Genomic DNA, 12438 nt, shown 5'->3' with positions numbered 1-12438 from the left:
TGAAGAGGGACCTGCAGGGCAGATCAGTGCAGTAATGACGGTAGTCCTCCATCCTCAGTGTCCCTGGCCCTATGGAAATCACGTCTTATAACCTACTGATATATATTTTTTTTAAATAAATTGCTTCAAAGGAAAACTAAGTGTACCTGGCGTTATAACTTTCTAAATCAACAGGGGATGTGAAATAAAGCAAATTTTAAATTTACATTTAGTTATCATGCTTTAAAACAAACCTATACTTGTATCCAGGTCCAGTCTCCTAAAGGCAGCATTTTAGCCTTGTGCAGGACGTCCTGGCCACTATAGGGTACAGCTCAATGCGCCTGTCAATTAAATGGCTGGTGTGTTTGCTCTCTGGTTTTTCAACCGGCACAAGACTAAAAAGTTTTCTTCAGGAGACTGGACCTGGATACAGGTAAGTATAGCCTTTTTTTAAAGCTTGGTAACTAAAGATAATAATAATAATAATTATATTGCTTGAAAAGCACTATATTGTAATCCGTATTCTTCTTCCAGCAATTCTTCTGCGCGTAATACAGCCCGAACCGCTTTGCGCACAGACTCCGTTCAAACTGCGTTTCGAAGCCCTCGGCGGTGTGTGGTGTGCTATCTATTTTTCATTTCGATCGGATATGTCGTTTTTAAGAAGTTTACGTTTAAAGACCCCTAGTTTCCCATAGAAAATAATGGCCCATTGCAAATAATGGCCACACTCTAACCGCTAACAGCCAATCACAGCACATATGCAAATAGTTGAGATATAGCAGCCAATAGGAACTCTAAGGTCTTGTCAGTCATGTATCATAACATCCACAGTCACATGTCCACTATTGGCCAATAGAAGATGTAATATATGGAAGGTCCTTAACGATTTTGTCTCACTGACATGAGTAAGATTGTCATGGTAACCGAGCAATGATCTTTACCGTTATAAGTAGCAGAGTTCATTCAGTAAAATAGCAGAGCTGAGGCAGGCATGTAGCAGGGATGGTACACAAGCTGCTCTTAAAGAGACGTTACCCAAGCCGCTCTTAAAGGGATGGTACCGAAGCCACTCTTAAAGGGATGGTAACCAAGTCGCTGTGTAAGGTGAATTACATAAGTAGCTCTTAAAGGGACCCAATTCGCTCTAAATGGGTCCCTTTAAGAGCGAAATAGGTCCCTTTAAGAGCAGAATGGATCCCTTTAAGAGCCTCCCTTCGCTCTTAAAGGGACCCAGGTCGCTCTTAAAGGGACGGGAGCCAAGTTGCTCTTAAAGGGATGGGAACCAAGTCGCTCTTAAACGACGGCACCCAGGATTAAAGTTTCTCTTAAAAGGAAGTCACTGGTAAAGGGGCGCTCTGCAAGTCACTGGTAATGGGGCGCTCTTTTCAAGCACTATGCATTTTCCTGGAAATGCAAATCTAGTTATTTATGTAAATTGCAAACATACTTTATATCACATCCCCTGTTGCTATTTATTTTATACTCTGCCTGAACACTTCTGAACATGTTCTCTATTGCCGGACAACCTCTTTATAACAGTATATCACCCATGCCTCCTCACATAATAGAATAAAGTATGTTGCCCATTAATCGGCCTAAACCCTAAATTGAAGTGACCAGACAGAAGCTGATAACTGAACTCTTACTGCTTTATCAGATGAAGGTGATTCACAATGCAGAGACTGTGCAGTGCTATTTGTTGACCACTTTGTACTTCTCTTCAAGCACAACAAATATTTTATTTTCCATCCCTGCTCATTTATCTGCTAGAAAGGATGCGTGCGTATTTCTCCACTAGGATTGATTTTCAGAGACCAAGCATTAATAATAAGGTCATCCATGCCTTGAGAGCCTTGCATTAAGTGACAGTAGTATGGCCCTTTTGTCATTCAGAAGTGTCAAGGCATCGCATGGCCGTCCCACAAAGTAGGTAGATGGGGTCTTTCAGCTGCCACAGTCGGTGCCTTGATGTCTGCCAGAGTAACCTGGAAGGTATTTGTGTTGTCAGTCACCGAGACATCACATTACTTTAAACTGTAACACAGCCGATGTGCGGTTAGCCGTCTTATCCATCAGCACGAGCAGATGGAAACAGTACATCATTTTAATGCACCTATTAAGAATACCCCCGTAAGGAGACAAAGAGACTTATGCTCAGCGAAGAGAAGGTACTTAGAATTACAGTATAATGTAATAGAAAAGCTGTATTTTGACTTCAAATGTGTTATATTTTTTTTCTTATACTTTAATTAGTGGTATGTACGTTTACAGCTATCACTTATTTTTTATTGATTGTGTATAACAAGTGTGGGCAAATTAATGAGTGTGATATAAAATTGTGAATAAAATGCTGAAAATAAAGGTCTACTCATATTGAAAAAAACCCCATAAATAACGCACTGGGTAAACTGTGTCTAAAGCTGCCAGGTGCTAGTCCAGGGCACATTATAGCTCCAATATAGTAAGGATAAGACACAAAGCTTCACATCAATCTCTTTTTTATATGCTTAAATCCATATGCAAAATGTCCAAGGTCACAAAATTATGATCAAACAGAAAATTCACCCAAGTTTTCAGACGGCTAGACCAGGTCTTCATGCTAGGGCATAGTGCTCTTCAGATCTGGGCATCCATGGAGGCTCTCCACCGACAGCACGGAGGTGACGTAGGCGCTGTCTATATATACTAGAAAATGTACCCGGAGCTGCCCGGGTATAAAGTGTCAGTGTGTTAATTAGATTTGTTCCAAGGTCGCCCAGGAGGCAAATCTATGCCCTTGTTTTTTTTGTTTAATGGGAAATCGTCAGGAGCCCTATATATCCCTTTATAAGCTATATACCACAACAGTTCTGCACTGTGTATGTAAATTGTAGGTTAGAAATAAACTAAAAACTTTAAACATCTTAATACCTGTATACCTGTAGTGTGTAGTTTGGGGGTCCTTCTCTCCAACCAAGCCCCCCCCCCCCCCAGCCAACTGCAGACCATAAGTAAGGTGTGTGTGCAGAAAACCTGCAGCTTATAATAAGTGCATACACAATTCTGCATCATCATAATCTGGCCCTCTAGGCACTACCTTTCATCCTTGGTGAGGACAACACAGAAGAGGTTTCAAAGTTTCTAATACACTCCCCCCCCCCCCCTTTGCAGGTACTACTATACTGTATACACTCCGTCCCTGCAGGTAGCCCCATATTGTATACACTCCCCCCACAGGTGGCCCCATACTGTATACACCCCCCATCCCGGCGGGTAGCCCCCATACTCTATACACTTCCCCCACTTGCAGGTAGCCCCCATACTCTATAACCCCCTCCCCCCTTGCAGGTAGTCCCTATAATGTATGCACTCCACCCCCGCAGGTAGCCCCCATACTCTCTACACTGCCCCCCTTCTTGCAGGTTGCCCCCATACTGTATACACTCCCCTTACTTGCAGGTAGCCCCCATATTGTATACACCCCCCACCCCTGCGGGTAGCCCCCATACTCTATACACTCCCCCTACTTGCAGGTATCCCCCATACTCTGTACACTTCCGCTGCAGATCCAGTGCCATTCAACCCTATGACACTACATACTCACAGCAAGATTTACATCCCGCTGCGAGTATGTAAATTAACACACTTGGCGGCAGGAGAGTAACTTACACTGACAGAGGCAACCACCATCCCGCCCGCACAGACTGTTGTTAGATCGTGCAGGCTCCCCTTCAGTGTGTTCAGCGCTGTGCTGCTGCTGCCGGGCACAGCTCTCTCCTTGCGGCTTAGGACGCTGCACACAGCGCTCCAGCTTGCTTCGGTGGGGACGTCCAGAGCCGTGCCTGGCGGCAGCAGCAGCGCAGCGCTGAACACACTGGAGGGGAGCTCGCACGATCTAAGGCCGTGTTCACACTGAGCAAAACTAGCGGAATTCCGTTAGCCTCCCTCTCATAATGGGAGTCTATGGGAGGCGCACGCTCCTGCTCTGTCCGCGCTGAAGAATGAACATGTTCATTCTTTAGCGCGGAGAGACGCTGTGAGAACAGCAGCGTGTGCCTCCCATAGACTCACATTATGGGAGGGAGGCTAACTGCATTCTTCCGCCATGGAATTCCGCTAGTTTTGCTCAGTGTGAACCCGGCCTAACAGCGGTCTGTGCGGGCGGGATGATGGTTGCCTCTGTCAGTGTAAGTTAAGCTCCAGCCGCCAAGGGGGTTAATTTACATACTCACAGCGGGATGTCAATCTCTCTGCAAGTATGCAGTGTCATAGGGTTGAATGACACTGTATCCGCAGCGGATTTTGATGCGAATTTGCAGCGTGAAATCCACTGCGGATCCCGGTAGGTGTGAAGGCACCCTTAGGCCCTATTCACACGTCCTGTTCCTGTCCGCATAGGGTTAAGGACGGGGCCAATTTTCGTTTTTGCTCCTTGTGTTTAAAAGGCCATAGCATTTGCATTTTTCCACCTAGAAACCCACATGAGCCCTTATTTTTTGCGTCACTAATTGTACTTTGCAATGACAGGCAGAATTTTTGCATAAAGTACACTGCGAAACCAGAAAAAAATTCAATGTGTGATGAAATTGAAAAAAAAAAGAATTTCTTTTATTTGGGGGGGAATGTGTTTTTACGCCATTCTCCCTGGGGTAAAACTGACTTGTTATGCATGTTCCTCAAGTCGTTATGATTAAAACGATATATACCATGTATAACTTTTCTTGTATCTGATGGCCTGTACAAAATTCAAACCATTGTTAACAAATACATGTTCCTTAAAATCGCTCTATTCCCATGCTTATAGCGCTTTTATCCTTTGGTCTATGGGGCTTTGCTAGGCGTCATTTTTTGCGCCATGATGTTTACTTTCTATCGGTACCTTGATTGCGCATGTATGACTTTTTGATAGCTTTTTATTACATTTTTTTTAAATTTCATGCGACCAAAAATGCGCAATTTTGCATTTTGGGATTTTTGGGCGCTGACGCCGTTCACCGTGCGAGAACAGGAATGTGATTTAATAGTATGGGCTATTACGCACGCGGCGATAGCAAACATGTTTGTTTATTTACTTTTATTTAAAACCTGGGAAAAGGGGGGGTGATTCAGACTTTCATTAGGGGAGGGGGCTTTTTACTAATAACGATACTTTTTTTTTTTTTTACACATATACTAGAAACCCCCCTGGGGGACTTCTAGTATATACACTTTGATCTCTCATTGAGATCTTTGCTGTATAGTTATACAGCAAAGATCAATGAGATCGGCACTCGTTTGCTTTCGGCTGCTGCAGCCGAAAACAAACGAGTGCCGAGCCGGGGACGGCGCCATCTTGGAGCGGACCCCGCCCGGCAGCAGGTGAAGAGATCGCTCCTTTGGGAGCAGCACACCAGGGAAGTGCTGCACACCAGGGAAGTGCTGCAGCCGGTAATCGGAGGCAGCTGTCAACTTTGACAGCTGCCTCCGATTACCTGATTAGCGGGCACAGCGATCCCGGGCTACACGCGGCACTCGGGATCACGGCTGTTCAGAGCGGGGTCGCCGCGCGGCCCGCTCTGAACACCTCCTGGGGACATATGACGTACCAGTACGTCATATGTCCTTAAGAGGTTAATTTACATAAATATGCGCTAAAAAAAAGATTCAATTATATTAAGGGACATGATGTTAATAAATCACTTAACCATAGTTGACAATGAAAAAGTAATGTAAATATGCAAAAGAGCCCGTGGAGCCTCATTTAAGAGTCTTGAAACACAGGAATAGCAAGATATCCCTCCAGGGAAGTACCTAGCCAGGTGGTGGCTCCTGTAGGGAAACCATCATATTAGGTGGCCCTATAAGTCAATGTAGTGACAAAGGAAAAACCAAGACCAGGTATCCATCCACATACAGCTGTTTCGGGGTGTTGCCCCTCATCAGTGTGGAGCAGGATACTGGCACGGTGGGAGCAATGCCTAGTAGAGCCATAAGAGAAACAGATTGCTGATCTCAGAGAGACCAGCCAAACGATAATGCTGCAGGTTAAAGTGCTCAATGTGGTAAGTCCTAGCTGCATTGCTAAAATGGTGGTTTTGGTGGTTCCACTACAGGAGCCCTTCCCGGAGGGATATCTGGCTATTCCTGTGTTTCGAGACTCTTAGAATTTATCCGGCAATGTTATCTTTGGCTGGTCTCCCTGTGATCAGTGATCGTGATCTGTTTCTCTAATGAAAAAGTAATAGTATAGTACACATCAGGTAAAATTCTACAATAATACAGAAAAATTGCATTGCTCGTTTAACCCTTTCAGACTCAGAAACTCAAGTGTCTGTATCCATAATGTTTCCTATTGTAATAATGTGTTTTCTCTCAGTCTCATTGCTCACAGTCGTTAGAAAATTTTGTGAAAGAGGTCATGGAAGACGTGAAATAGAGGGAGTTGCTGCAGAAGTACATAGGATTTCTAGAGATGAGCTTTGCAATAAACGAGAAAAAAAAAAATGAGGGACGAAGAGTTAAGTTTATCTATAAATTTGACACCGATGCAAAGATTCAAAAAAGCACTATTGTAAAGCATTGGTCCATGTTGAGACACAATGGAAAATATGGTCAACTGACCCCCCCCCCCACCCCAACGTTTGCTTATAGGAAAGGAAGGAAAGTGAGATCATATGGTCGGACATTGGGACAAGTATTAAGAATATTGAGATGAAATTACGTTCATGCCCTAAAGGCACGTTCCTATGTCTATCCTGCCAAAATTGTAGTGGTGTAATTGAAAGTGACACTGTAACACATCCATGCAGTGGACAGGCTATACCAATTAGAGGAATGTACACTTGTAATACCGTAAATGCCGTTTATATGCTCAAGTGCCCATGTTGCTTAGTATATGTTGGCCAGACATCTCGGGCCATAAAAGTAAGATTAAATGAACATAGATCGGCTATTCGTCTGTATGAACAGCGACTGAAACAAGAGGATTTGTCAAAAAGAGGACCGCAAGAATGAACACACACATAAGGTATTTGACCACCTGAGATGGTTAATTTTAGAGGCGGTGTTTTTACGCAATGAGAGAAAACGTACATTATTACAGAAGGAAACATTTTGGATACAGAGACTTGAGTCTCTGAGTCCGAAAGAGTTAAAAGCGCTATGCAATTTTTGCCTGACTACGGTTATGGGAGTTATTAACATCATGTCTTAATATGAATTGAATGTATTTTTTAGCGTTTATGTAAATTATGTAATTTAAAGGGGTTGTCCAGTGAATTTTTTTTTTTTTTTTTTTTTTCAGATCAAATTGTCAGAGTTATATAGATTTGTAATTTACTTCTATTTAAAAATCTCAAGTCTTCCCATACTTATAAGCTGCTGTATATCCTGCAGGAAATGTTGTTTTATTTACATTAAGAAACAGTGCTCTCTGCTAACATCTCTGGCCGAGACAGGAACTGTGGCTGAATTCCCATAGAAAACCTCTCCTGCTCTGGAGTGTTCCTGTCTCGGCCAGAGATGTCAGCAGAGAGCACTGTTTCTGAATGTAAATAAAACATTTCCTGCAGGACATATAGTAGCCTATGGGAAGACTGGAGATTTGTAATTTACTTTTATTTAACAATCTCCAGTCTTCCCATAGGCTACTATATGTCCTGCAGGAAATGTTTTATTTACATTCAGAAACAGTGCTCTCTCCTGACATTGCTGGCTGAGACAGGAACACTCCAGAGCAGGAGAGGTTTTCTATGGGAATTCAGCCAGAGTTCCTGTCTCGGCCAGAGATGTTAGCAGAGAGCACTGTTTCTTAATGTAAATAAAACAACATTTCCTGCAGGATATACAGCAGCTTATAAGTATGGGAAGACTTGAGATTTTTAAAAAGAAGTAAATTACAAATCTATATAACTTTCTGACACCAGTTGATTTGAAAGGAAAAAAAATTTGCTGCACAGCCGTTTTAATGTAACTCTGATATTTCTCTCAATTGTAATGATATGCTGTTAAGTAACTGTTAATATTTGTATTTCTCCCTTTTGTAGTGAGGCACTGTCACAATTACTTGATTTTTTATATATATGGTGTTTGGTATTCACTTCATTGGCACTTGAGAAAGGGGTGGACCCCGAAACGTTGCGCATCCTGACTGTGGAGGGTGAGAGCCTCCATGGATGCCCAGATGGGAAGAGCGCTCTGTCCTAGTGTCAAGACCTGATCTAGCCTTCCAAATACTTGGGTGAATTTTCTGTTTGATCATAATTTTGTGACCTTGTACATATTGCATATGGATTTAAGCATATAAGCGATTGATACGAAGCTTTGTTTGTGTCTTATCCTTACTATATTGAAATTAAATGACTATATTGAAATTAAATGTCTATTCTGATTCTGAAAGTACCCATTGTCTTTGCAGGTAAATGAGCAGTTTGCCATTAACTTGATTGCTGAGCAACCTGTGAATGAAGAAGAAAGTAGAATAGTATCCTGTGATGGTGGAGGTGGAGCTTTAGGTCACCCCAAAGTTTATATTAACTTGGTAAGTTCATCTATCTAATTGTCTGCCTGAAAAACTTGAATTTAAAGGAATATTCCCATTTTCTGAAATAATGGCATATCACTAGAATATGCAATAATTGATAATTGCTGGGGATCTGATCTCACAGACCCCATCTAATACTGAAAACATAAAGGGCTTGCAGCTATGAATCATTGCTATGGCTTCTTAATTCCCCCCCCCCCCTTGAACAGTGGTGTTGTCGGTTCCCAGGTCGTGCATGGAACTTATCTGGCCCTATTCGTTTGCTGCTGTTCTCCTGCACATTGGGTCACCACTGCTGTGCAAGGAAAAACTAAATGAACACTGCAGCCCCTCTATTGTCAGGATTGATAAGGGGATCACCATTTTGTTACTATAAATCCTATGCAGACTATGCATCTCCATAGTAATAGACAGTGAACAAACTGAACCATATTCATCAATCTGCCTTAGGCTGGGTTCACACATAATGGATCCGCAGCGGATTTCACGCTGCGAGCTCAAAGTGAAATCCGCTGGGGATCTCCTCACTGTCACAAGATTACATACTCGTATATGATATGTCATTCCACTGCGAATATGTAAAAGGCAGCCCCCTTAACCCCCCGCAGCTGGGTGGGTACATTACCGGTCCGCCCTCAGGCTTGCTCGAGGATTCCTGGTGTTCTGGAGGTCCCGCTTAGCCAGTCAGTGCGCTGCCCCGCCGCAGTGAAGAGATCCACAACGGATTTCGCTGCAAAATATGTTATGTTTGAACCCACCGTTAAAGTGATATTGTCACCCCCTTTTAGTCTTGCTTCATTTTATTGGTTTACAATGTCAACTGGGCGGGACTTCACAGCAGTTGGACCTCATCTCCTGACTTGACCTAGTCGACACTGTCCACCAGAAAAATTAAGCGTAAAAGGGGTCACACTATCACTTGGTTCCAGTCTGGTTTTGCCTATAGCAACCAATCATACCTTAGTGAGCTCAGGTAAAATGAAATTTGATCTGTGATTGGTTGTTATAGACAGAAACAGACCGGCTTGTTTCAGATTGATACATTTGGGCCACTTTGTATTCTTCCTCTCTGTTAGCACAAAGTAGGGGTGGAATCTTGGCCAGGTTTGATTTTAGCGTGTCCATGCCAGTCAGCAGAAGGGCTTATTTATATGATGTGGTCTGTGACAACTATTTATGAAGAGTGTGAAGTGCATGTCACATGTTAAGAACGGTTACCTTGTTAAGCGAGATCATGTGACACTACACACTTCTATAGACTTTACATTAAATTTGTTAAAGTGACAATGTCTCCCCCCTCCCCCTTTTTTTTGCATTCTGACTTCTCTACACAGTTTTCATACCCTATTTTATATCATACGTCGTCGTGCTTGTTGAAGTAAATAGTGATCTTTTATCATCTGCGGATTGTGCTAAGTGGGCGGAGCGACATGGCAACATCACCACTTAGCCCTGCCCACAGCACAACTGTTGACACATTGGCCCCGCACCTCAGCAGCCATTGGTATGGGCTGGCCTAGAGGAGGTGAGGCCTAGACTATTAGGCCAGCCTGTTCCAATGGTCGGCTAGGGGGCGAGGGCCTATGTGCCTATGATGTAATGGAGGGGGTGGGGCTAACAGATGTGGGCGGGGCTAAGTGGGGCAGTTACTGAGAAGCCCCGCCCACTTAGCACAATCTGCTGTTGATAAAAGATCACTTTTTTCTTGAACAAGCACCATCACGTATGATATAAAATAAGGTATGAAGACTGCTAAATTTCCCTTTTACACCTGTGTAGAGAAGTTAGAATGCAAAAAGGGGGTGACAGTGTCACTTTAAAGGACAAGTGCCATGAAAAACTTTTTCCCAGTAATTGAAGCACATTACAAAGTTATATAACTCTGTAATATGCTTCAATCACCTATCTGCCTCCCTTCCCTGTCTTTTCCCCCCTCCACCCCCCACCAGGAAGTGTCCTGACTCACAGACCTGATTACTGTCGTCACCGTCACCAGGCAGCTTCTTCATGTGAGGATGAGTCATCAGCAGGAGGGCTGCTCAAGGTCCTGTTACACCAGCATCCCACTCCCCTCCTTGTCAGGTGACTCTGCTTTCTCAGCTTATCTTCTCTAGTGACATGACTCCTTCACTGAGTCCACAGCAGCAGGAGAGAGGGTATGAGGGGAGGGGGGAGCTGCCTATGTGCCGGAGTCAGTCGGAGGGAAGATAAGCAAGCGAGATGTGACAAGTGATGGCTTGCAGTTGTTCAGCCAATCGGAGGTGAGCAAGCCTGTCACCTGACAAGGCAGGGGAGGGGGAGGCTAGTGTAACAGGAGAAGGAGCTGAGAGTAGAGCTTGGTGATGGTGACGACAGTAATCAGGTCTGTGTGAGTCAGGACACTTCCTGGTGGGGGGTGGAGGGGGGAAAAGACAGGGAAGGGAGGCAGAGAGGTGATTGAAGCACATTACAGAGTTATATAACTTTGTAATGTGTTTAAATTACTGGGAAAAAGGTTTTCATGGCACTTGTCCTTTAAGTTCAGGTGAGAAAAAACACTCTAATGTCCATGTACGACAGGATCTAGTTGGTGTGACAGAGCGTGTGTCCACCTGCACTTGTCACATTAGGTGGACATTCTGAGAGGAAATCAAACGATCACTGGTAATGGTGATAGCCTTATCTCTGTAGTGACTACTTCTTAGAAGAGAGTCATGATTAATTATGGCCTTTATCTCTTTCTTCCCAACAGGACAAGGAAACAAAAATAGGAACTTGTGGATACTGTGGGCTGCAGTTTAAACAGAAGCATCATCATTAGTCATCAATTCTCAGCAAAATGTATATTGTATTTGTAAAATCATTATCTATTAAATATATCTGATGCCTCAGACTTCACTTCAGCGTTGTGTTTTCTTCTCCCGTTTTTTAATCAGCTTTCTTTTGAATATAGTAGTATCACCACAGCTGTTGCATTGTGCTAGGGTACGTGCACACTACAGAATGGCTAGAGAAAACCCATTGCGCATTTTGCAGCTCGCACCCGCTTGCCGACTGTGGCAAGCGCACGCTTCTCCGCTTGTGTCATAGACTCCATTCTATGCACGGGCGGATTCCATCATCCCTCCAAAGAATGAACAGGAGACGCACGTGCGAGCTGCGGAATGCGCAACAGGTTTTCCGTCACCTTTCCGTAGTGTGCACGTACCCTTATAAAGGATTTTTTTTTTTTTTTTTTTAATCATCAATCTGCCACATGCCTCCTGTCTTGGTGTTTTATCCTTTGTGACCAAAAAATGTAATAAGGTTTGGGATGTAAAAAAAAATTATATATTAGGACCTGATCAAGAAATCAGTGCCGAGACTCAGTGAGAAAACCCCCTCATCTGCGCCAAATCCTGTCTCCAGTGTGTTTGAATGGGAGGGCTTGCGCGCCTCCGCTCTCCGCTTAAAGAATCGTGCATGTCAATTCTTTGATCGTGGAGGCACGCGAGCCCTCCCGTTCAAACAGACTGAAGGCAGGATTCTGTAGTATGAACGGGGCCTTAAAGGGAACCAATCAGCATTGGTTGGATTGTACTGATATTGCTCCCAGCTGCATCCTACAGATCTAGGATGCAGCTCCCCTAGCATATGAGCAGCGTCTGCCAGGGTATCGTGGGAAAAAAATTGCTTTCCTGTGGGGCGTAAAGCTGGGAGAGGGCCGGCAACTAGTCATCTGGGCGGGGAGCTGCCCATGAGTAGTCGTGGCTGACAGGCAGGGAGGCCACTAAGAGGTCTCTCTGCTTGTCATATATCCCTGCAAAGCGTGCTGACAGCCTTGCAGCTCTCCACCCATGACTAGTTGCAGCCCCTCTTCCCACAATATAAAGATACTCTGGCAGACGCTGCTCCTATGCTAGGGGAACTGTATCCTAGATCTGTAGGGTGCAGCTGGGAGCCATATGAGCACAATCGGGCTGATTGTAGTTTCT

At 44.0% G+C, this 12438-nt stretch overlaps 1 protein-coding gene across 1 annotated transcript in view; it reads left to right on the top strand.

The window, feature by feature from the left end:
• The window catches only part of NDUFS6 (NADH:ubiquinone oxidoreductase subunit S6), a 28720-nt gene extending 17358 nt beyond the window's left edge, over positions 1 to 11362 (top strand). Inside the window, exons 3-4 of the mRNA XM_069960274.1 lie at positions 8360 to 8482; positions 11217 to 11362. Of these exons, the coding sequence (XP_069816375.1) occupies positions 8360 to 8482; positions 11217 to 11285 (192 nt within the window). The 3' untranslated portion in view covers positions 11286 to 11362. The remainder of the gene's footprint in view (positions 1 to 8359; positions 8483 to 11216) is intronic.
• The last annotated feature ends 1076 nt before the right edge of the window (positions 11363 to 12438 follow it).

This window comes from Dendropsophus ebraccatus, chromosome 2 (genome assembly GCF_027789765.1).
Source record: "Dendropsophus ebraccatus isolate aDenEbr1 chromosome 2, aDenEbr1.pat, whole genome shotgun sequence".
Taxonomy (NCBI): domain Eukaryota; kingdom Metazoa; phylum Chordata; class Amphibia; order Anura; family Hylidae; genus Dendropsophus; species Dendropsophus ebraccatus.
The sequence above is the reverse complement of the archived record's forward strand: the minus strand, read 5'-3'. Positions and strand labels throughout refer to the sequence as shown.